The 27,677-nt window shown below is 42.3% G+C and overlaps 1 protein-coding gene across 2 annotated transcripts in view; it reads left to right on the forward strand.

Annotated features, from left to right (window-relative positions):
* LOC106586149 (acid-sensing ion channel 4-A-like) overlaps positions 1–27,677 on the forward strand; it is a 95,752-nt gene that overhangs the window by 55,020 nt on the left and 13,055 nt on the right. For both annotated transcript variants that reach the window (XM_014173053.2, XM_014173054.2), the window contains exons 2-4: positions 26,786–26,930; positions 27,266–27,393; positions 27,501–27,654. In XM_014173053.2, coding sequence (XP_014028528.1) covers positions 26,786–26,930; positions 27,266–27,393; positions 27,501–27,654 — 427 coding nt within the window. The remainder of the gene's footprint in view (positions 1–26,785; positions 26,931–27,265; positions 27,394–27,500; positions 27,655–27,677) is intronic.

The raw sequence follows: 27,677 nt of genomic DNA on the forward strand, positions 1-27,677 counted from the left end.
TGTGTATTGACACAGTCCTGTCTCGGAGTTCTACGGACAATTCCTTCGACCTCATGGTTTGCACTGTCAACTGTGGGACCTTATATAGACAGGTGTGTGCCTTTCCAAATCATGTCCAATATATTGAATTTACCACAGGTGGACTCCAATCAAGTTGTTGAAACATCTCAAGGATGATCAATGGAAACAGGATGAACCTGAGCTAAATTTTGAGTCTCATAGGGTCTGAATACTTATGTAAATAAGGTATTTCTGTTTTTAATGTTTTATAAATATGCACATGGGTTATTGTGTGTAGATCGCTGAGGATGTTTTTTAATCAATTTTAGAATAAGGTTGCAACGTAACAAAAGGTGGAAAAAGTCAAGGGGTCTGAATTCCTTCCCGAAGGCACTGCATCTCTAGCGTTTGCAACTTTTGGCGAATGCGTTTTAATGATCTAAAGTCGCGCTGTCACAACTGCCTGTAAACACACAGTCCAGTTCAAAGTGAATGATAGCAGGCCCGTGTGGCAAATGGCTTGTTTGTATAAAGGCCTACTGTAGCTCTGATTGGCTGTTTGTATAAAGGCGTACTGTAGCTCTGATTGGCTATAGTGCACCGGTCTGTGTAGACTCCGGTCCTGGACAAGACAGATGTTTTTATTCTGTTTTATTTACTGCAGTGTCTATTAATTGTCCAAACACTCGGCCGCTTTCCCTCTCCATATTGCTATAGAATTTTCACAAATGCCTTAGTATGTGTAATTCCCAAACATTCTAAGAATTTATGAAAACATGAAAATGACCATATCTAAGTGTAATATACTTCCTGGGGATCTAAATGAACAGATTTGAATACGATTTCATGTTTCTATAATGCTGTCAGTTCCACTTTAAACGCAAAAATGTTTCACACACATAAGTTATTTTCAAAGAGATGGCTAACAACAGCAAGCACGCTGCAATAAAAAAACACAGTTCCACTCACCAGATGGTGATCATTTGAAGCATAACCTCTTGTTGAAAGTTATTCTTGAAAAGGGAGATGCTAACAAATTAGCAACAACATCCTCTTTGATAACACCTGCTGCAGATGCTGCAAACTAGTCGAAATGCTCCAGTGTTGGTCTTGAATCGGTCTCGTTTTAGGTGGTCTAAACACTGATATATATTACACATGCAACATGGTACATACATTGCCTAGTGAAAGTCTACACACCCCTTGCACAGTCTTCACATTTTGTTTCCTTAAAATTAAATCTAAAAAGGGATTCAATTTCATTTTCATTCAAACCTCGTCTCTGATTTTCAAGCAAATTTAAGTCAGGACTGAGACTGGAACGCTCAACACCTCTTGGAAAGCCATTCTGCTGTGTCTTTGGCATTACAATTTGTGTAATTGTCCCGTTGAATTTTTTTTTTGTCTATCCCAGGGTTAGGTTTTCAGAAGACTCAGACGGGTTTTGTTCTAACTTTTTACCTGGGTTTTGCTTCTTTCATATTTTCAGATCCTGTCAAACTCCCCAGTCCCTGCCGGTGATAAGCATATCCATAACCTGATTATGCCACCGCAATATTTGAAAATACAGAGGGTTTCACTCTGTGATGTGTTGTTTTGGATTTGACCCAAACCTGTAGTTTTTAATTTAGGCCAAAAAGTGAATTTATTTGCTGTGTCATCTTGCAGTATTACTTAACGGCCTTGTTGCTAACATAATGGATGATTGAAATTATGATTTGGAGTAGATTTTTTAATACAGCCTACCTTTTCACTTTGTCATACAGGCCAGTAATGTGACATGAATGCAATGTTGTTGATCCTCTGTATTTTCAAGTATTGTGCTGGCATGATGTTATGGGTATGCTTGTCACTGGTAGGGACTGGGGACTTTGTCAGGATCAAAGTAAAATCCGCCTCAGTCTTCTAAAAATCTAACACTGGTAGAGTATTATTTTTCAGCGGGACAATTACACAAATTGTAATGCCAAAGACACACCAGAATGGCTTTCCAAGAGGTGGTAAGTATTCCAGAATGGTCCAGTCATAGTCCTGACTTAAATCTGCTAGAAAAATCTGAGACAAGGTTTGAATATTGATGTCCATCAATTATTCCCAACCAAACGTACTTAGCTTGAGCAATTTTGACAAAAACAATGGATATATGTTGCCCTAAGAGTTGTGCAAGCTTGGACGAATCGTATTCAAAATGATTGACAGCTGTAATGACTGGAAAAGGTGTTTCCACCAAGTAGTAACTCTGGGGTGTGAAGACGTGCAATCAATACATGTTCATGAATGTTCTATAATTTGTCTTAGACTTAAAAAATGTGGAGTATGTTGTGTAGATGTAATTTTAAGACAGCAAAATGTGAAGATTGTGCAAAGCCTGAAGTCCATGGGAGGGGTCAGCAATAATTTTCTGACCTTGTCTGATAATGGTCTGTTCAAAAATGGTCTGCAGGGAGGATGAAGGAGGATGATTTTTTTGAATGAACATAGCCTTATTTCTATGTCAGCATATTGGATGACTGTCATTCATATTCCATTCACCCAGCTCAATGTTACATCGATAGGTTTAGGCTACTACATGATACTCATATTTTCCTTGTACCCATCAACCTAGCCTATGAATGAACTTTTACAACGTAGGTGCACAGGTCAACGTAGGTGCACACTCTTGCCTTCATCAAGCTGATATAGGGTGTAATCATTAGTCCAACAGTTGCAAACGAGAGTTTTTATTGGACAAATGTAGGTGCATTACATGACCAAAAGTATGCGTACACCTGCTCGTCGAACATCTCATTCCAAAATCATGGGCATTAATATGGAGTTGTTACCAGCTTTGCTGCTATAACAGCCACCACTCTTCTGGGAAGGCTTTCAAGGTTTTCACTAGATGTTGGAACATTGCTGTGGGGACTTGCTTCCATTCAGCCACAAGAGCATTAGTGAGGTCAGGCACTGATCTAGGGCAATTAGGCCTGGCTCGCAGTCAGTGTTCCAATTCATCCCAAAGGTGTTCAAAAGGGTTGTGGTCAGGGCTTTGTGCAGGCCAGTCAAGTTCTTCCACACCGATTTCGACAAACCATTTTTGTATGGACCTCGCTTTGTGCATGGGTTCATTGTCATGCGGAAACAGGAAAGGGCCTTCCCCAAACTGTTGCCACAAAGTTGGAAGGACAGAATAGTCTAGAATGTCATTGTATGCTGTAGCATTAATATGTCCCTTCACTGAAACTAATGGGCCTAGCCCGAACTATGAAAAACAGTCCCAGGCCATTATTCCTCCTCCACCAAACTTTACAGTTGGCACTATACACCCACCAAACCCAGATTCGTCCGTCGGACTGCCGGATGGTGAAGGATGATTCTTCACTCCAGAGAATGCGTTTCCACTGCTCCAGAGTCCAATGGTGGCCAGCTTTACATCACCCCAGCCGACGCTTGGCATTGCATATGATGATCTTAGGCTTGTGTGCGGCTGCTCGGCCATGGAAACCTATTATATGTTATTGTGCTGATGTTGCTTCCAAAGGCAATTTGTAACTCGGTAGTGAATGGCGTCGGAGAAGAAGGCAGACGTTTTACGTGTCCCCAACCGATTGTGTTTTTTTGTTTGTTTATTTGCGTTGTTTGTAATGTATTTTTTGTAACTTATTTTGTACATAATGTTGCCACAACCATCTCTTATGACCGAAAATAACTTCTGGACATCAGGACTGCGATTACTCACCACGGACTGGCAGAATCCTTTTTTTCCTCTAACAAGTCTGAAGAGCCCGACGCAAACTATATACTGCTTTCTCGGGAACAGGCCAGATCCCTGTGATTTGTGTGAAGAGGTGGAGGAGAAAAAGGGGCCAGAGGGGGGGCTGCCTTCTGAGAATTCGTAGGCGATCGAATAAACCCCACTTCCTTCCATTCTGCTAGCAAACGTGCAATCTTTGGAGAATAAAATCGATGACCTACGTGCAAGATTAAACTACCAATGGGACATTCAAAACTGAAATATCTTATGCTTCACGGAGTGGTGGCTGAACGACGACACTATCAACATACAGCTGGCTAGTTATACGCTGTACCGGCAGGATAGAACAGCGGTGTCTGGTAAGACAAGGGGCAGCGGACTATGTATTTTTGTAAATAACAGCGTGTGCACGATATCTAAGGAAGTCTCGAGCTATTGCTCGCCTGTGGTAGAGTATCTCATGATAAGCTGTAGGCCACACTATCTACCTAGAGAGTTTTCATCTGTATTTATCGTAGCTGTTTACATATCACCACAGTCAGAGGCTGGCACTAAGATAGCATTGAATAAGCTGTATTCCGCCATAAGCAAAAAAGAAAATGCTCAACCAGAGGCGGCGCTCCTAGTAGCCGAGGACTTTAGGCAGGGAAACTTAAATCCGTTTTACCAAATTTCTATCAGCATGTTAAATGCTAGGGGGAAAAACTCTGGACCACCTTTACTCCCCACACAGAGACGCATACAAAGCTCTCCCTTCACCCTCCATTTGGCAAATCTGACCATAATTCTATCCTCCTGATTCCTGCTTACAAGCTAAAATTCAAGCAGGGAGCAGCAGTGACTAGATCAATAAAAAAGTGGTCAGATGAAGCAGATGCTAAGCTACAGGACTGTTTTGCTAGCAAAGACTAGAATATGTTCTGGGATTCCTCCGATGGCATTGAGGAGTACACCACATCAACCATTGGCTTCATCAATAAGTGCATCGATGACGTCGTCTCCACAGTGACCGTACGTACATACCACAAACAGAAGCCATGGATTACAGGCAACATCCGCACTGAGCTAAAGGCTAGAGCTGCCGCTTTCAAGGAGCAGGACTCTAACTCGGAAGCTTATAAGAAATCCCGCTATGCCCTCTGACGAACCATCAAACAGGCAAAGTGTAAATACAGGACTAAGATCAAATAGTACTACATCGGCTCTGATGCTCGTCGGTTGTGGCAGGGCTTGCAAACCATTACAGACTACAAAGGGAAGCACAGCCGAGAGCTGCCTAGTGACACGAGCCTACCAGACGAGCAAAACTACTTCTATGCTCGCTTCAAGGCAAATAACACTGAAACATGCATGAGAGCACCAGCTGTTCCGGAAGACTGTGTGATCACACTTTCCGCAGCCGATGTGAGTAAGACCTTTAAACAGGTCAACATTTACAAGGCCGCAGGGCCAGACAGATTACCAGGATGTGTACTGTGAGCATGTGTAGGGGCTCGTATGTAAGCATTTTACTGTAAGGTCTTCACCTGTTGTATTCGGCGCATGTCACTAATGCAATTGGATTTGATTTGAGTGTTGCAACCGAGGACAGATGATTTTTAAGCTCTATTCGCATCAGCACTCAGCGGTCCCGTTCTGTGAGTTTCTGTGGCCAACCACTTCGTGGCTGAGCCATTGTTGCTCCTAGACGTTTCCACTTCACAACAACAGCACTTACAGTTGACCAGGGCAGCAGGGCAGAAATTGGACGAACTGAGTTGTTGGAAAGGTGGCATCCTATGACGGTTCCACGTTGAAAGTCAGTACGGGCCATTCTACTGTCAATGTTTGTCTGTGGAGATTGCATGGCTGTGTACTCAATTTTATACACCTGTCAGCAAAGGGTGTGGCTGAAATAGCCGAATTCACTCATTTGAAGGCGTGTCCACATACTTTTGGCAATGTAGTGTAGATACTAGAACTAACGCTTTAGCAATCCCACTACAATCATGCCATACAGTGTACAGTCAGCAGCAAGCAGTTTAGCAGTTACACCGGAGGGCCCCAATGGTAATAAATTAATAAGACCAAATGCTTACCTTGACTTGGAAAAGTTACAGTGTTGGATAGCTATAGCCAGCTAGCTAACATAGGCTTCCTCTCTATTTGAGCCGGGTGTTTAAGTAGGCTAAACTAGCTAGCTGCATTCGACGCTAGCTAAGTACATGAAAGTATATATTCTATAAAATATAGCTAGATGTCTCTCTCTCTCTGGCATTAACTATTTTCTGTCTCTCTCTTTGATTCAACTACTCAGCACATGTTATGCTCTGCAGTGCTGGGTGGACAACATTCCAGTTCATGCTGCAAGAGCTCTGATAAGTTGGAGGACGTCATAATTAATGTAAGTCTATGGAAGGCAGTGAGAACCATGAGCCTCCTAGGTTTTGTATTGAAGTCAATGTACCCAGAGGAGGACAGAAGTTAGCTGTCCTCCAGCTACCCAACAGAATGCTGCTGAGGTTACTGTAGACCTTCATTGCAAAACAACGTGTTTTAATCAATTGTTTAGTGACGAAAATCACTGGGGAGGCTGGTCCTCCACTTCCTCCTCTGAGGATCCTCCACTCCTGCCTGACACCCATAACCCTTCATGGCAGTTTATGTCAGGTGGGCAATTTGAGATTTTAGCTGGATGGATACATTACCAAAACAGACTGTGATGCCATATCTCTCTATGACCACATGCTTGAACAGTATTATTATTTTCTGGTCAACTCCAAAAACCCTGTGTTTACGTAGGAAATAGAGGCGTTGTTGGACAAACCTGTGCTATGTTGGAATAGTGGACAACCACAGGCACATTGTCGTTTTCTTTACATTAAGGATGAGATGGTGTTCATCACACCACTGGACAAACCTCTGGATCTCTGACCTGTACACAATAGTATCAGCATCATTATACAGCAGACCAAGAATGTCAGGATCATCTGAAAACTTGACAATATAGTTATCAGGATTACTGCTGGTGCATTAATTTGTCTAAAAGGTATGAATAAGATGGGATAACTCACAGAACCCTGCGGGGCCACCAGTGCTAATGTCTCTATACTCAGCAAGTGTACCGTTAACTCTAACCTGCTGAGCTTGGCTAATCAGGAATGAGTGGTACCACCTAATGCTATACGGCTTAACACCCATTCGCTTTAACTGGCTGAGTAGGACAGGTGGCTGCAGCGAGTTAAATGCTGAACTCAAATCAATAAATAACAGTCTAGCATAGGCTTGGGGTTCTCCAGGTGCTTAACAGTTAGATGTACTATGCTGGTGTCACGACTTCCACCGAAGGTGGTTCCTCTCCTTGTTCGGGCGGTGCTCGGCGGTCGGCGTCGCCGGCCTACTAGCCATCACCGATCCATTTTTCCTTTTCTGTTGGTTTTGTCTTTGATTCGTTCACACCTGGTTTTCATTTGCTTTCATTTCTGTGTATATATTTACCCCTGTTTTCCCCGCTTAGGTTTGTGTGGGGGTTATTTTCATGTTGCTCGTGGATGTTTCTTTCCTCAGTTTATTCACGTGTGTACTGTGTGTTAAGTATAGTAGGAGCGTTGTGTTCCTCCTTCCGTGAGTAACTGTGTGTTCCATTGTCTCGGGCGTTTATTGGACTTTGTACCTGTACCGTTTTGGGACTTGCCTATTAAAGACGCTACATTGAGATCTCTGCTCTCCTGCGCTTGACTCCTTAGCTACCTTCAGTACGATTACGCAACAGCTGGTGATTGCTTTATCAGTCCCACAACTTTTTGTATAGGTAAATGAATCCCTGGTACCACTGAATCCCTGGTACCACTATGCCTCCAACCTCCAGAATTTTTCCTGCATGCTACACTTCAATAGACATTTTAGTCCTGCAAGAAGAGTAATTAATGGATTATTTCTGGAGGAATGGCAAATTATAATTTTTTTGGACAAATGTTTCTGGTGAGAGATAAGGTTTGTCCATTTGATGTTCCAGTAATAGGCCTACAGTGCCAAACCCAGTGCCCACCCCCACCCAACACTGTACTATATCTGAGTTAGGTGATGAATGCAATGAGGCCCCGGTTGGAGTTGAATGATAGTTAAAGGGCAATTGAATGTCAGCTAAATCAGTCAAACATTTCATGAAGAGGAGGACACATTTGATGACAAAGAAAAGAAAGCGCCCCCTTTTTGTTTCGTTCAGTAGAGCCGTACCTCCCATTGTTAAATAGTTACCGTGCTGTGGTCTCCTGGGAAATTAAAATCATATTGTGCACAGTTTCCCTATGACTCGGAGACTCTCTGGGGAAGAGACTTTTTACATTTTCTAATAAAGGAGACTTCAAATGACTGAACAGGGGACTTGTCTTTAATTAAACTGGGAATTTGGACGGGTCAAGCTCTCATATCTATCTGTTTATGTTCTTTGTTAGAACTCCTAAAGCATGTTCAGACTTTTAGGATCACCACTTTGGGGACTGGTCACCCCCATGGGTTGCGCAATAAGTGATTTGTGTGTTGCAATAACTTCAGGTGATAAGATGAAGAAAGATGGTAGAGTAAAAAATAAAGCATAGAAAGGTTCGGACAAATATTTTTGGGTGGCACATTGTCCTTTCTCTTTGATATCTTGCATCACAAAGGATTCCCAGCTAATTTAATATTTTGGTCCGTGGGACATCGACGTTGGATTTCATCATCTCATTTCACAGGTACCTCTTCATTCTTATGCAAAGTTTAAACATTTGGAGCAGAAGTTAGACAATAAGCTTGTGGGTAGTTAAATAAATGTAGCACCAAAAGTGGGAAAACATTCAGGATAATACTTGAATGATAGTGGGATGAAAGTGTGTGTGGAATAATTACATACTGTATAATCAGGCACTCATAATTATCCTCTTGATCTCTACAGTATGTTTGCTGTGAAGCATGCGTTCAAGGTTGATTTTAGGGTCAAGAAGGACCAACATAAACATCAGCCATACACAGCGAGGATGTCCTCTATATTGCCTGTAACCACAGAACATCGGCCCTCGTTTTATCTTAATTTCCTGACGATTCTACACGTTCGTTGACACCCAGCAGGTGATCTACTGCACACGGCCGACGTGGTCTGTTTCATGTTGATTAATTGATTTATTAAGCATTTTGACCTCTAAATAATGAATGTCTTCCTTTACCCTACGCTAAGCATTAATATTACTTTATTAACCTGACACCTGTTAATCAGCCATTACACAGCATTTATTCTCATTTAATAAAGGAAATAAGGCAACATTCAAAAACATGCCTTGAAGTGCAGCAAATCGGTTGAATGTACGGTAGCCATTTTGAAAATCGATTCCTATATCTGCATTGTGAAGTTGTGGCTCTTTTTTCCTTCAATTATAATAGTTGTTTTTTATGCTTGATCACACCCAATTAAGATACCCTACGTGTAGCTCATACTGCTTTCCAGTAAATAGAGCGCCTGGGAAAAAAGTGTGAGTTTAATGAATGGTTATTGACAGCTCTTCCGCTTGTTTGTCCATCCCTTGCTTTGTTGTCCCCGACGATGGGGACTGTGGATCTGCCTCCGTCCGTTCGTCTGTTTTTTTGTTAGTCACACGATATCTTAGACAGCACTGGCCCGATTTTGACAAAACTTGGGTGAATGATGTGTCTTGCCACTGATTAGCCAGATGGTGGCGCTATAGCAAGAGATTGAAAATGTAGACTTTAAAAGTTCACGCCCCTCACTGTGTTTGACCTAAAGTCATAAAATTCGGTACATAGGTCCCTCATCATGGCAGACCTTATGACTCAGGGATCCATAAGGTCTGCCATGATGGATTTTCCACCATTTACAATTTGGTGAAAAACACTCAAAACGCACCAAATGACCGATCTGCATGAAACTTGATATATGGCATCTATGGACAAAGGTCTCTCAACGCAATATTTTCCAGATTAGTACCTAAAACAGCATAGCCGCTATTGACCAATAAACATTCACGTGGGCGTGGTCTGGCACATAAATGCATATAAATCAGTCAAGGATATTCATATTGTAACAACATTTGGTACACTTGTTGCAAACACTGTCAAGACTCAACATATGCGAGAACATTCATATCAACCTTATGGTGGCGCTATAACGTGCACATGTTTATATCGCTTGATCTGTTTGACTCGGGGATAAGTCTAACTTACCCATGCTATATCACAGACACCACTTGCCAGATTCTGACGAAACTTGGCTGAATGATGCATCTTGCCACAGAGATCTGCCTTTTACAAAATTACACGGATTGGCCCAAGGGTTCGCTATAGTAATCAACTGTACGTATGGCAGTCATACACGATATCTCAGACACCACTGGCTCAATTTTGACGAAACTTGGGTGAATGATGCGTCTTGGGGGACGGCATGTTTACTGTTGTTTACCCATGTTTAAACAAGACCAAAGGAGGAAGCCGAAGTGTTTCACTGAGCAGAGGGGCATGGTTGCTTACGTAATCCACTACCATTGCATTTCTAAGGGTCTTTCTTAACACCAGACACCCTTCAAACCTCAATATCAGATGTCTGCTATTCAGACAAGTTCAGCTGAAGACTTTCCATCCTCATATGAAGCCTTGCTGGGCATCAAGGCGTCAAGGCCAACATAAGTCGTTTGTCTTTGTTCAGGCTCCTTCATTCCATCTTTTAAAATGATCTTGAAAAAAAAAACACTGTTAATGAGTGATTGTAGATATCCTCAGACTTAAGGAAAGTGTTTGGGACATTTTCGAGGTGGCTGACAGGACCCAAATTGGTCATACAGTAGGTCTATGTTAGCAACAACCAACATGTTTGACTTGGCTTTTCAACCTATGGTGACTAGCAATGTGATTATAGTAAAGGGAAGAGAGGGAGGGAGAGGGAGAAAGTCAAATGTGACATGAACACTCTTAATGGGATACTTTGGGATTTTGGCAATGAGGCCCTTTATCTACTTCCCCAGAGTCAGATGAACTTGTGGATATCATTTGTATGTCTCTCTGTCCAGTACGAATGAAGGTAGAGGTAGCAACACATACTCATAGACTTTCAATCATTGCACTAACGCTAGTTAGCATTTGCGCTAGTGTTATTTAGTAACATCCTTCTCGCCTTGGTGTCTATTATAGGAAAATAAATTGCAGGGATTTAGACTACTCGCATTTCCTAGGGAATTCATGTAACTTCAACAGTCTGAATCCACAGGACGTAGTCTAAGTCAGAGGCTAACCGCTTACAAATGGATTTGTCAATGACATTATACTGTAAATAATCCAAAATCATTGAACATTTTTGTTTTGAATGCTTATTCTGACAAGGCTATTTTGTTTTATTCCCTGTATGGGATTTGATAGCATCTCCACTGCTCACCAAAAATGTTCTACCCTAATATCCAGTTTAAAATGAATTTGACAGAAAATGTTACACCCATTTACCTTGAGGGAACTATCCAACGATGAGGAGAAAAAACTGTAAAAAGAATTGTTGCTTATATGCAGGGTTTCACTGCTTATGTGTTCGTATCATCATCATTGATCATCATCTCTGGTGTTGGTACAACACAGTGGATCCTTAATTTCCCCTCACTTGACCCATGCATTGGCATCAGTTTGACCTCCAACTCATCTTCCCCCAAGAGCAGAATAACATCAGCGCTAGCTCTGAGTTTGGCTGTAAATAAAAGCAAATGTGTGTCATCATTGCTCAACACCAGCGAGATCAAATCCACATCGACAGTTAGCGCTGTAACCGCAGGAGCCCTTCTAATGTGTGTAGACCTGTGTATACCAAACGAGTCCTTCACCTGACATTAGTAGTCTACTCACCTGTGGCAACATTCATACCAGTATGGGGTTGCCATTACAACAAAATATACAGAGTTCACACATATTTACCTTACTAATCCTCTCAGAGAAGTCTGGCACAGAAAACCAAACAGCATTGGTTATATTTAAGTCCAACAGCATTGGGGTGAGCTTTCTGAGACTTGACCAGTAAAACGTAGTATCCTTTTTCCAAGAATGTTAGCCGCCTTGGGGTGTTATTGACTGACCACAGACTTGCCCTTGATGGGAGCATCTTGGGAGCATCACAGGCCTCTTGGAAAATATCCTTGTGTCTCATGACCCAATTTGGCAGCTCAAGAGTCCACATGCCAAACATCTGTGAGGATGGCACCCAGCGCTGCTGCTAATAGCCCATCATATATCTGGACCTGGTTGGTCAGCTCCTCCACCACTCTTTGATATGTTGACCATAGAGTTGGATAGAGGGCGTGTCTTTGCATCTTTCGCTTTATGGCTTAACCCAGAGGAAGTCCCACTCAGCTGTCTACTTCAAAATGGTGAAACTAATCAATGGCGCTGGCCATGCTAAAACAGGAACCCAATCCCAAATGGACCCATAGACCTTTCGCCCTATGCACTTGTGGAGATCTGAGAGGATTTGACCGGTGAAATCAATATGGTAATAGCTCCAACTTGTCCTCTGATAGGATGAAGTTCCACCATATTGCTTATACCAATCAAATCCTCTTAGGGTCTAGGGGTCCATTTTGGATTGGGCCAGGCTTTGTGGAAAGTGCGCCCTCCATCTAACTCTATGGTGCTCACAAAGATCCCAGTGGTGGCTAGCACTAGATCCCCACCATCATGCTAACCAAAGAAAGTAATTCAAGTGTGCAAAATGTGTCTTCCACTAACTTCCACACGTTCTAAGAACAAGTGTATAGGCCCGAGTAAAGATGCTGCTCGGAGGCGCAGTCTGCTGACTCACAGACCATGTACCACACTGGTCCCCGGGATCATCAATATTACAAGGTAAACATTGTTTAGTTGTTCGTGTTAAGCCCACCAAAACAAGAGGTTTGGGTAAGCCTGATATGTTGCGCTTATTGCACCACCTTGTGAATAAAGGTAGTGTTGCATGTCTTATTTGGAATATCACAACATGGGCTATGGTGATCTATTTGTCTTCCATGTATAACTTATTTAACATTTGTAATAGATGTGTAATAATGCTGGGTGAGGTAATTTTCCCAAATGAGCATAATCCTTACGTTTATAGTGAATGTGTTCAGTCTAGGTCTAGACTCTAAAAGGACCATTGAATGATGAACTGAAAAAACACATACTAAACCCATAAACACCATATATTTTATACTGATGAGTTATGTAGTGGTAATTTAATAGTTGCTGTTCTTCCAACATGGAATTGTCAGTCCTTAACAAATATTGTTTTCCCAGACTTCCTTCCCAGAGAAATGAAAACAACCGCGACAGTGTCTCACACCTGATGAATACCAAATAAAATGTTTGCCAGGCAAAAAGTGGAGCCCGGCTACGCCGGTGACGACGGTGGGAGTAGTTGGTGGGGAGTCTGGAGGAGAGAGAGGTGGAAGATTGAGAGCTGGGGAAATGAAGGTTTATGTTAACGAGAGAGGTGCCTTAATTAAAATAGAAAAATCTAAATGGCAGCAAGAAAACAAAGTCGACAGTTAGACAAATGCCTCAGGCAGGGCTGTTTCTGCACACTATGCCCAGGGCCGATTTCTTCTCTCCCCTTCAAGCTCTATCAAATATTACCAAACAGAATCACTGATAAGAACAAAGAGCAAATTGACCCAAAGGGAATAGCCTGACACATATTTGATAAACGTGGATTCTATAAATTGGTGAGGACCCTTGTGACCTACGATAACATGCAGTCAGCAGTGCTGTTGTACTAATCTTCTCCAGTCCTTCCATCCACGCTATGATCCTGACCATCCAAGTGGAAAAAAGAGCCAGAGATTGTAACTATAATGCCATGGGCAAGAAAAGGCACAAGTCAACTGTCACAAATGGTTAATGTAGTTTAGACACATGATGCATAATCCAGTAAACAAATTTGTTAATTTGAATACAGATCTGAAAGAATGATATGACTACAGAAGTACATATAAATGAAGCACATACTGTATCTAATGTTTCCCAATGATACGTTTATAGAAGCCTTTGGGTGTTTTAAAAATGGGAAGATTTAATCATTTGATTTATAGAGGAGATCAGGGGGCATCGTTTCTGTGCCCAATCAGTTGTTTCAGTCCTCCAAGACATTTAACAAAGCTTTACAAGCAAGGGAGGACTCATTTCCATTACCGGCAAAGACTGCTTAGAGAATTGTATGCCTCTGGTGATAGAAATTAATAGATCTCCGTTATATTAGTGGTATCTAATCACATTTCCAAATGGCTCATTTGTGTGCCCATGTACGCTGTTGGATGTTGGCACACTCTGTCAACACTGTCAAGGTAGATTTCCCCCCATCTGTCTGAGCTGTTGCCTGCGTCCCAAATGACACCCTGTTCCCTACATAGTGCAGTACTTTTGATCAGAGCATTATGGTGCCATTTGGGACGCAGGCTTTGTCGAGTGCTCATGTGCTGCTCCATTAGCCTGTTATAATCCAACATGAGGAGAGGAAGGAGGGCTATACAGCCTGCTAGTTTTTGATGAAGTTGTGGATACCATTTTAATGTCTCCGCGTGCAGTTTGAAGGAAGTTGCTAACTAGCGCTAGTGCAGTTGCTAACTAGCGTTAGCTAACTGAAAGTCTATGGGTATCTGCTAACATGCTAGCAGATACCCATAGACTTCCAGTCATTGCTCTAAACGCTAGTTAGCATTGGCTCGCGAAACTACCTCTAAATTCGTTCATACTGGACAGAGAGACATAACAATGGTATCCACAAGTTCATCTGACTCTGGGGAAGTAGATAAAGGGAATAATATTGTTAAAATCCTGAAGTATCCCTTTAACAATATGTGTATTCTAAGGAGTATAGTGTCTTTTCCCCCCCTCCTTTCCTATTTTTGGGATTGAGTGAGGGAGATAAGAAGAAAAATAAAAGTCCCAGAATTTTTGTTGTTGTTGACAATACAGTAATTGATATTTCAGTGTGTATATATATATATATGTAATTTCCAACCCCCCCCCATATAGTGTATATTTACCAGGATATTGATGATTAACCAAACTGTTAAAAGTAAATATAACAAAACGTTTGAAAATATAGATGGTTCTTCCTCTTGGTTCTCTTCAACTGTGATTATAGACTCGGTAGTTTGATAAAGGATAACCGCTGTGGCGTCTGTCCTTAAACTACATAATTTACTACAAATATCCAATTAAAATAATGATTTATAATACCGTCATAATCCACCCTGATTTTAAAGTGGTGCAAACAAGTCCTTGATGACAAGTCTTACTTACTGCGGTGTATGTGAGAGGGATAGGCCACCACTCAAGAGATGCTGCCAGTCAGTTGTTTAATGAAGTTAGGAATTGATATACAATAAATGTAATGTGTTTGATAGTGTGCCAAAGTGGTGCCCTAGACGCCGAGTTGAGTGGCTTACCCCTGAGACAGGAGCTAATGGTGCAGAACCTTGCGTGCCTCACATTCCTATCCACACTGTTTAGACTTTATGTTTCAATGTCTCCTCCGTTTTAACCAGTGTCTGGGTGTCTGACCCATGACAAATCTCATATGTTTCATGTTGCCTCTGATAGACTCTAATAGCATACTTTGATTCTGGATTATTTGAGAATTAAGTGATTAAACTGCAGTCTAGCAGCCACTGCACCTTGAGCAGTGAAGTAGAGCCGCCTCCCTTAGTTCCTTAATTCCTCTGGCATCTAGCTACTGTATGTGCTATTCAGGCGGTTGTGAGACTTCATAGATAGTCCTTACTTAATCATCCCTGCCTTGCAACTTAACACAAAAGCTACCGACCACGACACGTCTCCAAATAGGGTTGCAAAATTCCACAAACTTTCCCAAAATTCCCAGGTTACACAGAAATCCTGGTTGGAGGATTCCAGATTTCCTGCTTATTCCCTCCTGATTCCGTGAATCTTCCGAGCGGGATTTCTGGAAAACCTGGGAAAGTTTTGGGAGGTTACCAGTGTTTTGCAACCCTATTTGCAACTTAACACGAGAGCAACCGACCAAAAGACAAGATATGTATCCAAGGGTTTTGCAGCTCTCATGCAAATATTCCATAAATGTATGCCACTGTGTGATCCCTAGCACTTTGCCAGAGGTCTGTAATGAAGCCATTAAACGAGGAAACGTTCTGTCTCACCCTTAAACCTGCATGAGCTGTCCTTAATGGGACTCAACTGCCAATCAGCCATGCAGCATGTTCCACTACCCTCTGAAATTAATTCCAATCCTCCTCCTCATCCATACACGAAAAGAGGCCGCTGACACACGGCCACATGCTAGGAAATGGATGTCCTCTGGAGAAGCGCGCAAGCGATTCTTTTTGGGTTATTTAAAAGGAAAGCGCCCGGGAAGTGTCCGATGACTGTCATAAAGCAAGTGGTGAGCCTCTTAATGTATTTAAAATGAAGAGACAAGGAGAGAAAGAAAGCAATTTAAGGATAAAACAATGCCAAAACACTGTTAATGGCCTGACATTAAGCCCAATTAAGTTGGGTGCTAGAACAGGCTAGATTTATGCAAATGAGACATAGCTAGGCATCTTTCCAAAGCAAAGATACTGCTACGGACTTGGGTTGCATTTTAATGTGGATAACATGTAACGATCCAGCTGTTCATGTGGGTGTTGCCCTATGAATTTGTATCCTTTTTTACTTTCTAACCTATGTCCCTCAGCAGAGGATGAGAATGTCAAATGAACCAACGACCGAGACAAGGTTCACTTAAGAAAATAGATCACGTCACATCACGCATAGCACAGCAGCAGCTGCATAGGTCAGTATCCAGCACCTTCTGATTTACACATATGTGTCTATGATTGGCTGACAGGGTTGTCTGTTAATAGATATGGCTAATACCTTGACACCTCCTGCTTGAAGATAATTACCCTTTTTCCTGCTTTGCCAACCATACTATGCAATCTGTAATGTCAACATTAAGGTATCACTTCAACCCGAACTTCAAGTTGCTTATAGGAACTTCCAAAACAAGCAGGTCTATCAGCAATAGACATCTTTGCTATTCATTTAACTGACCTCTCCATACTCTGCTGATCATTCATTTAAATCAACTTGAACAACTGTAACACAATAAACATTCTTGTACATTGTTTATTTGCATTGCCTGCTTGTAGCTCCACAATTTTTCAGACTTTTATTCGGACTGTTTTAAACAGTCCCCACTAGCCAACCTCCGCCCTGTACCCTGCCCTGAACCTTAGTCACTGTTACTAGCTGGCTACCACCCGGTACTCTAACCTGCACCTTAGAGACTGCTTTTCCCTATGTGCATAAAGTAATTGAACACTGGTCGCTTTAATACTGTTTACGTACTGTTTTACCCACTTTGTATATATATGCTGTATTCTAGTCATGACATATCCCATATAACTACTGCTGTACTCACCTTTTCTATATATATATATATACTGTCCATACTGTCTATATACACCATTAAATACAGCATATACAGTACCAGTCAAACGCTTGGAAACACCTACTCATTCCAGGGTTTTTCTTTATTTTTACTATTTTCTACATTGTAGAATAATAGTGAAGACATCAAAATTATGAAATAACACATATGGAATCATGTAGTAACCAAAACATTGTTAACAGGAAAACAACCCTAAGCACACAGCCAAGACAACGCAGGAGTGGCTTCGGTACAAGTCTCTGAATGTCCTTGAGTGGCCCAGCCAGAGCACAAACTTGAACTCGATCGAACATCTCTGGAGAGACCTGAAAATAGCTGTGCAGCGACACTCCCCATCCAACCTGACAGAGCATGAGAGGATCTGCAGAGAAGAATGGGAGAAACTCTCCAAATACAAGTGTGCCAAGCTTGTAGCGTCAAACCCAAGAAGACTCGAGGCTGTAATCACTACCAAAATGTGCTTCAACAAAGTACTGAGTAAAGGGTCTACTTATGTAAATGTAATATTTAAGTTGTTTTGTTTGTTATAAATTAGCAAAAATGCTTTGACATTATTGGGTATTGTGTGTAGATTGATGAGGAAAAAATATATTTAATCAATTTTAGAATAAGGCGTAAGAACAATGTACGTGGGAAAAGTTAAGTGGTCTGAATATTTTCCGAAGGCACTGTACATAGGGCAGCAGTCTCTAAGGTGCAGGGTAGAGTATCGGGTGGTAGACGGCTAGTAACAGTGACTAAAGTTCAAGGCAGGGTACTGCGCGGAGGCCGGCTAGTGGTGACTATTTAACAGTCTGATGTCCTGGAGATAGAAGCTGTTTTTCAGTCTCTCGGTCCCAGCTTTGATGCAGCTGTACTGTCTTCGCCTTCTAGATGGGTGAACAGGCCGTGGCTCAGGTGGCTGAGGTCCTTAATGATCTTTTTAGCCAATATGTGACACCTGGTGCAGTAGATGTCCTGGAGGCTAGGCAGTGTGCCCCCGGTGAAGCGTTGGGCTGACCGCACCACCCTCTCTTGCAAACCTAGCTCAGGGCTAGCTCGTCTCTGTTCCATTTCTTGGGAACCCGACACAGGCAGTGCTTGAAGATGCCGGCGATTTGTCCTCTTCTCTCCCACAACCGGAGTCTTCAGAAGGTAAGAACGTTGGGTCACATTCTCTTTCACTACCAAAGCTGGGCCTTTCCATATCTTTTCCCCCTTCCAGCTTGACCAGTACCGGATTCCCAGGTCTCAAAGTGGATAGGTCTCGTACTCCGTGACGTCTGTTAGAGTAGAAAGCATGTTGTTTTGCTGCCGCATCTCATTGCCTGATTAACAGCTCTGTTTTGCCATTTCGGGTTTAGGTTATTTTCCAGTGTAGGTAGTGTTGTGCGGATTTTCCGTCCCATCATCAGCCCTGCCCGGGCTCACCTGTAGACGTAGCTGGTGTCGCTCTGTAGCTCATGAGAGCCAACAGTGAGTCATATTGCTGTAAGATCTGTTTTGCGGTCTGGACTGCAAGTTCAGCATGTCCATTCCAATGCAGGTTGTGAGGTTGTGCTCAAAGTTTTACTGTTTAATAAACTCTCCAGGCTTCACTGGTATACCGGTGTCCAGTATCACTGACTATTTGGGTCGGAACCTCGAACCTGCCGAATGTCACTTTCAGTTTAGCTATAACCTGCCCTGTTGTTGTAGTAGGCAGATGTCGTATCTCTAAGTAGCGTGAATAATAGTCTGTCACTTCGAGGTAGTTTTGACCTTTATACTCACATAAGTCTGTGCCGATACGCTGCCTGGTCGCTCTGTGGGTGGGGTCGGACTGAGTGTCTCTTTCTGTTGTGTTTTGCGTGTCTTACAACAAAACTGGCATGACAGTACTCTGCTTTTGATATCCGATGATAAACCTGGCCACCACACTGACGTTCTTGCTCTTTCTCTGCATTTAGTCCCTCATGCCTATCATGAATAGAATCTAGTAGTCTCATTGCATCAGTTATGACTGATATAGCATCTTTCATAGGATAGTAGTCTAACACTGTTGCTGGTATACTTTTGGAATGTTCTGGACAGCTTTGTTTTTTTTGTCTCTGTACAGGGTAGACTGTCAATCACAGTGTTTTGTCGTGACCAGTGACATCAGTTGTGCTCTGCTCCCTGCACAGTGGGCTGCGTGATAGTGTGTCTGCCACTACCAATGTTTTACCGGGTGCATATTCTGCTGTTGACCCGAATCGCATCAATCGCAGTGAAAGTCTCTGACATCTTATCGGCACTGCAAGTCTTTGCTATCTGTCAATGGAATTAGGGGGTTTGCGGCCTGTTATTAGACTGAATGCGTCAATGCCAACTTTTGGAAATGTTCACATGCCCAAACTCCAAACAGTATGCAACAGGTTTCCAGCTGTCCCCATTGAGCTGTAGCATTACTCCACCTACTCTATAACTGCTCGCATCAGCTGACACCGCAGTCGACCTCCGACTGTCCACGGGTCTGGAATGTTTTTCCCCATCTATTTTATCATGCCCTGGACTCTTTTCAGCTCCTGCACATTTGTTGGTGGGTCGATCGGCGATGGCTCATACCTTTTCTGGATCTGTCCGGATCCCATTCTTGTTAACGATGTGTCCCAGGAAGAGTAGCTCACTTTTCCTAAACACGCACTTGTCCTTGTTCAACTTCAAAACAGTCTGTTCGATTAATTCCAGGAACGAGCTTCAGTCGCTCATCATGCTCTGTCATGCTACTTCCATAAACAATGACATTGTCCATATACACTGAAACGCCCTCCAGCCCTACAGAAGCAATAGTTCAGTTATTTTGCGTTGGATTGTCTCTGGTGCTATACTAATTCCAAAAGGGAGACATTTCAAACCGTATCGTCTGAATGGCGTTATAAACGTCGTCAGAAGGCTACTCTCGCTGTGTAATGGTACCACTTGCTGCGTGGTTCTCATGAGAACACAATGGCACCTGTTAGTTTGGCTAGTGTTTCCTCAGTAGTAGGCAATATGAATCGCTCTCTTTTCACATTCTCATTAAGTTTCTGCAGACCAATGTATACTTTACCATTCGGTTTCATCACTGTCACCATTGGTGTGAACAAGTCTGTTGGTTTTGGCCTCTGGGCACACAGAGTATATGAGTCTGCTCACTTAAATGTCACTGTTTTCTTCACTTAGCTTGGTAGCTATTCTGTAACACGTGAAATTGCTGGCGCCACGTGGGCCAGTCCGCTGGACGCTCAAAGTCAACTTTTTATGGCAGGTTAAACTCCGGATTCTGTTATTTTGTCTAGCTTCTTCCCCTTTTACCGGACTGCTTCTGACAGTATGTCAAATGAACCAACGACCGGGATAAGATTCACTTGTGTATTGAGAAAATAGACATGTCACATCACGCATAGCACAGCAGCAGCTGCATAGGTCAGTATTCAGCACCTTCTGGTTTACACGTGCAGTATGTCCCTTACATCTGTTTATGTACTTGTCTATGATTGGCTTACAGCAGCCAAACTCAACTGGCGGACCGCGGTCTGGGACCGGACCCAGAGACGGGTCAATACGGACTGGACAACATTGCATTTTGTTATATAAAAGTAAATAAATAATCTTTAGACAGCTTTTAAAAATCAACCAGCCTCTCTAACTCACAACCCCGTCTAATCCAATCGCATGGTTAAATGCAAATACTAGAGGCCGCGTCTTACCCAATAACAGCAATGCAAATATCCTCTGCAGAAACTTGGGACAAACAGACAGAAAGATTTGACCGCGGTTCAGCTGTTAATATCACAGATAGCAGGAGCTTAGTTACCAGTATCTTTTTAAATAAATAATAAAATAGTTGACGCTGAAAACTGTATATTCAAAGATGAGCGGACGGAAAAGTATATATTAATTCTCACCGCAACTAGCACAAAACCAATGTGCCTGATATGCAGCGAGTCCGTAGCCCTCGTGAAAAGTGGCAATATTAAGCGCGATTATGCCCCCAATAAATTTGGATGAGACGTATCCCCTGAACACGAAGGTGAGAACAAGCAAGATTAATCAACTCAAATCCCAATACGAGAGGCCCACCAAAGTCCTTGTCAATTGGCTGACAGCCCAACAACGTGCAATGGAGTGTTCACTGAGGATATCTTGGATTTTGGGAAAAAAAAACACAAAAAATGATGAGATGCTTAAAGAAGGCATGTGTGAAGTCGCTGACAGTCTGCTTGAAGGTTAACAAAAACATGAGCTCAGGGAAAATATCAAACAGAGCTCACTGTCAGATTCCACTGCAATTAGGGGAACTGAAATATTAGCTGAAGATTTAGTAACTTCACAACTTGATGAGGCCATTTAGAATTCACCATGCATTTCATTAGCTGTGGATGAGTTAACAGATAACACTGATAACGCCCAGCTTCTGGTGTTTCTCATATTTTGTAATGAAACAAGGAAGGAATTCTGTGGGGAGCTGTTGGGCTTAACACATCTAGAAGCGCACACACACAGGGAGAGGATATCCCATGAGGCCATCAAAGGGATGCTGACAAAAAGCAGGATAGATCTGAAGTCAGAGGTCTCCATCATCACAGATGGAGCTCCAGCCATGATAGGAAGAGGGAGGGGACCGGTTGCACGTTTGAAAGAAGCCCACCCTCACCTGACATCATCCATCAATCTGTTCTGTGTGCCAGTCTGGGGAAAGAGTATTCTGAGGTCATGACAACGATAATGAAACGTATCAATTTTTTGAGAGCAACGTCATCCCTACAACACCGCCTGCTACGTTTTTGGAAGATAAGGAGAAGATGGGAACAGTTGCATTTTTGACAGACATTACATCACACCTTAATCAACTGAATGTTAAGCTGCAGGGATGGCACAACACAGTGTGTGATATGATAACAGCAGTCTGGGCTTTCCAGAAGAAATTGGAGCTTTTCAAGAATGATCTCCAGGGAGAACTTGTCCGCATCCCCAATCTTCCTGTGCAAACGCAGGGAGGCAAAGATGTTCCTAACCATGTTGATTTCATCCAGAAGCTGATGGATAACTTCAAGGCTCGCTTTGATGACATCACTGTTGGAAGAGAACTGCTGCTGCTCATTCAGAACCCCTTCTTGGTCGGAAGTGTGACAAAGTTGTCAGAAGAAGCAAAACAGATCTTCAGATGGGTAGATGTTGCCTCACTGCAAATGGAGTTGATTGAGGTGCAAGAAAATGTGTCTTTGAAGGAGCAGGCTGGTGATTGTGACCCTGTTACTTTCTGGGGAAAGATGGTGCCTGCAGCTGATGTCCCTGTTCTCAAGAAGCTGGCACCATACATCCTGACCATGTTTGGCTCCACATACAGCTGTGAATCAACTTTCTCCACAATTAACTTAATTAAAAACAAATACTGCACCAGGCTCACCAATGAACAGTGTCTCGGAGTTGCTCTCACACCATTTGTGCGAAATTTCAAAGGATTGGCAGGAGACAGAAAGTGTAATTTCTCTCATTGATGCAAGGGCAAGGCCCAGAGTGACTTCTACATTAAGTTTGCACGGCCCACAGAGACATTCAAATTATTATTTGTGTTAAACTCTCCTTTGTTCTCCAGAAAACATGCATTTTATTTAAATTTGGTTGTTTTTTATTCAAGGCCCATCTACAATGGTTCACAGTACACTTTTTGCATAGACAATTATGCCACGTTTTCAATTATCACTTTTGTTCTTCAGCAAAGTTGATGCAATGATGCACATGTTTACATTCTGAAGAAAAAAGTTGTAATTAATTCAAATGTGTCTTGTCTGATTTAATGTTTTTAATGTACATTTTATATAACAACATGTTTCCTAAGTTGTAGACGACTATGTTTGTTCCTACGCTGTACCACAGCGCCGATAAAGGACGATATCCATCCGGACCTTTGCCACCTAGGAAATTTGTGTCGCTGGACCTCTGGCTTACAGGGTTATCTGTTAAATATAACCAAGACCTTGACAGAGAACATCGTAGAAGTTTTGTCATGAATGTACCTATCTATTACATTCATTAAAAGTTACCAAGAACACTAGTCCACAGCATGGTTTACCTTAAAGGTGTATCGCTATAGATGCCTTTGATGGATTCTTTTAGAACTCCCTTAGTGTGATTTGTGATTTGAGGATACTTTGTTCCTCCTTGGAATTGACAAAGTCAGAGCTGTTACTTTGCTAAATTTGGTGCGAGATGTAACACGGAGAAAATGCACCATCAATCACACAGACTCCTGGAGCGACGAGTGAGAGGCTCTAAAGCTGAGAAATGAATCAGTGGAGGCTCTGCCAGCAACGATTTCCAGGCTGAGATGATGGGAAAACTTCCCCTGCTCTCTGGGGACATCATTTGTGAACACCCCGGCATTCTCAAAACAGCCAAAGTTTTAGAGCAGAACTCGGGGACTCTCTGTAAGAGAGTATTCTTTCCTTTTTGTCTTATTTTTTTTACATTTCTAAACTTGAATCCCTCTTCCGCTGTAGCCTGCTGGATCAGATTGAGTGCAGCGGTGGAGGCTTAAGTATGTCAATGAAGCAGGCTAAATCAATGATAGGTACAGCTTACCTTCTCTGCTTGCTCTGTGCCAGCCTTCCACAGATTAAACCAATTTACACTAACAGCACATGTCAGTCAAAGAGGGCGGCTTGCACACCATTGTCCTCTTCATACACTATTGGTTTAGCCACAATTATACTGAATGCCTTTGAATCATTTGACAACATTGTTTTGTTCCTACATATTAGGCTACATATTCTATATGTGTACCTATTTACTAAACAATCATACAGTAGATTTGAAATGTTGACTTTTTTTTCTGTCAAAGGAACCGTATGGTAGGTGTGTACTATGTTTTAGTAAACATCCCAGTTTGGTAATACAGTTGAAGTTGGAAGTTTACATACACCTTATCCAAATACATTTAAACTCAGTTTTTCACAATTCCTGACCTTTAATCCTCGTAAAAATGTCCTGTCTTAGGTCAGTTAGGATCACCACTTTATTTTAAGAATGTGAAATGTCAGAATCATAGTTAAGAGAGTGATTTATTTCAGCTTTTATTTCTTTCATCACATTCCCAGTGGGTCAGAAGTTTACATACACTCAATTAGTATTTGTATTTTAAATGTGTATTTTAATTTTAAATTGTTTAACTTGGGTCAAACGTTTCGGGTAGCCTTCCACAAGCTTCCCACAATAAGTTGGGTGAATTTTGGCCCATTCCTCCTGACAGAGCTGGTGTAACTGAGTCAGGTTTGTAGGCCTCCTTGCTCGCACACGCTTTTTCAGTTCTGCCCACACATTTTCTATAGGATTGAGGTCAGGGCTTTATGATGGCCACTGCAATACCTTGACTTTGTTGTCCTTAAGCCATTTTGCCACAACTTTGGAAGTATGCTTGGGGTCATCGTCCATTTGGAAAACCCATTTGCGACCAAGCTTTAACTTCCTGACTAATGTCTTGAGATGTTGCTTCAATATATCCACATAATTTTCCTGCCTCATGATGCCATCTATTTTGTGAAGTGCACCAGTCCCTCCTGCAGCAAAGCACCCCCACAACATGATGCTGCCACCCCGTGTTTCACGGTTGGGATGGTGTTCTTCGGCTTGCAAGACTCCCCCTTTTTCCTCCAAACATAACAATGGTCATTATGGCCAAACAGTTCTATTTTTATTTCATCAGACCAGAGGACATTTCTCCAAAAAGTACGATCTTTGTCCCCATGTACAGTTGCAAACCGTAGTCTGGCTTTTTATGGCAGTTTTGGAGCAGTGGCTTCTTCCTTGCTGAGCGTCCTTTCAGGTTATGTCGATATATCTATATCTACTCAGGATATAAATACTTTTGTACCTGTTTCCTCCAGCATCTTCACAAGGTCATTTGCTTTTGTTCTAGGATTGATTTGCACTTTTTGCACCAAAGTATGTTGATCTCTAGGAGACAGAACACGTCTCCTTCCTGAGCGGTATGACGGCTGCGTGGTCCCATGGTGTTTTTACTTGCGTATTATTGTTTGTACAGATGAACGTGGTACCTTTCAGGCGTTTGGAAATTGCTCCCAAGGATGAACCAGACATGTGGAGGTCTACAATTTTTTTTCTGAGGTCTTGGCTGATTTCTTTAGATTTTCCCATGATGTCAAGCAAAGAGGCACTGAGTTTGAAGGTAGGCCTTGAAATACATCAACAGGTACACCTCCAATTGACTCAAATGTTGTCAATTAGCCTATCAGAAGCTTCTAAAGCCATGACATCATTTTCTGGAAGTTTCCAAGCTGTTTAAAGGCGCAGTAAACTTAGTGTATGTAAACTTCTGACCCACTGGAATTGTGATACAGTGAATTATAAGTGAAATAATCTGTCTGTAAACAATTGCTGGAAAATGTATTGTGTCATGCACAAAGTAGATGTCCTAACCGACTTGCCAAAACTATAGTTTGTTAACAAGAAATTTGTGGAGTGGTTGAAAAATGTGTTTTAATGACTCCAACCAAAGTGTATGTAAACTTCCGACTTCAACTGTAAGCGTCTGTATAAGCATTTCACTGCACCCGCGATAACATCTGCAAATCTGTGTAGGCGACCAATAAACTTTGATTTGGGCTGAAAGGGGCAATCTGGGATTCAAACAACAACAAAACTGGTCTTAATGACTGTTATGGATGGTGTACAACAGCCAGCTGCAGAGCCAGATGACAGTGCACAGGTTTTATAGCTCAACCTTGGCTTTAAGTTGTGTGTAACTATCAGCGTTGTCTCGTTTTTGTCCCTAGTTTAGTCGTCACCCCAGTCATTATAAGGCTTGTGCTTAGGGTTGCAAAATTCAGATCATTTCCAGGATTTCTGGATTTCCTGCTTATTCCCTCCTTTTCCGGGAATCTTCCATCTGCGATTTCTGGAAAACCAGGGCATTTTGAGAAAGTTACTGGAATTATGCAACTCTAAGTGGGGTGATATTGAAGTAAAAACAGGCTTGTTTTTACAGAAACATTCTGGATTTGACACCATTGTTATTTTACTGTCAACCCCGCTGTCTCATCTGCTCATCTTGTTTGTCATGTGCTTTCCTCATCTTTCATTCTTTCATTTCACAAGGTTCATGGTGTCAAGTCAAAATAATAGACATGTGTCACTTTGGCTTGTACTGTAGTGAGATGAGGCCCATAAGCAAAGAAAATTCACTTCCTTAAAAGGCTGCTGTCAAGCTTTCAAATGATATTGTACATCAGTTTCAAATGCTTCTGTTTTTTTATATATTTTCTTATTAACGTAGATTAAAAGGATCTTTGTGGATTTCTGTGGAATCATGAATGGATAATTTTATCGTAGTCATACAGTAAGTATGTAAAATATAGGTATAAGTTACAAGTTGTGTTTTTGATATGTTTTTATCAGTAAAGATCACTGTTGTTATATAACTCTCCCCTCAAAACACATCTCCTAGGTTTATTGCAGACAGAGGATGTAAACCACGTAGACAATCTTGTTTATTTACCAGGCCATATCTTCAACTTCATTACAACACCACACGAGTATGACTGTCATAGTAGAGATGGATATTGTCATGTTTATTATGACATTTCTCATATGAACATATTCTCCTGTAGGTCTACACCAGATATGGAAAATGTTATACTTTCAACGGGAACAAGTCGACGTCCAGGAAAACCAAGCAAGGTGGAATGGGAAATGGCCTGGAGATTATGTTGGATATTCAACAGGACGAGTATCTGCCCATCTGGAAAGAGACAAGTAAGCCATGAATCATGTTTGTATGGGACCCTAGCGATACATTTTTGCAATGGCACCACCATCCTGAATAATGTTTTCGTAAAATGATTACTGGAAGGGATACATCTGTTGACAGCGCTGTTAGTCATATACTATACACGCACACACAGGCACGCACGCACGCACGCACACACACAAACACACGCACACGCATTGTCAGTGTCTCTTTTTTCTCATGACTGAGATAGGCGTAGTGAAAATTAGCCCTCCCCTTAGGATTGATGAATAAAAGGCTGAATGAACCCACTCTGTATGTGTCTTTGTACTGCCTGCGTGTGCCTCTTTTATCCCGGAAGATGAGACGTCGTTAGAGGCAGGGATCCGCGTGCAGATCCACAGCCAGGATGAGCCTCCCTACATCCACCAGCTGGGCTTCGGAGTCTCCCCGGGATTCCAGACCTTTGTTTCATGTCAGGAACAAAGGGTAGGCCCCGGCACTGCTTTCTCCCAGATTACCACCCCTCTCAGTACTTTACCCACTTCTCCTCCCTGTGGCTCAGACACGGCTCTAATCAATCACTCTGTGCTTAGCTGACCTACCTGCCCCAGCCCTGGGGGAACTGCCGCTCCACCAGCGACCAGATGATCCCGGGATACGACACCTACAGCATCAGTGCCTGCCGCCTGCGCTGCGAAACCAAGGAGGTGCTCCGGGAGTGCAACTGCAGGATGGTGCACATGCCCGGTAAGTAGTCTACTGTAAACCTC

This window comes from Salmo salar, chromosome ssa25 (genome assembly GCF_905237065.1).
Source record: "Salmo salar chromosome ssa25, Ssal_v3.1, whole genome shotgun sequence".
NCBI classification, from domain to species: domain Eukaryota; kingdom Metazoa; phylum Chordata; class Actinopteri; order Salmoniformes; family Salmonidae; genus Salmo; species Salmo salar.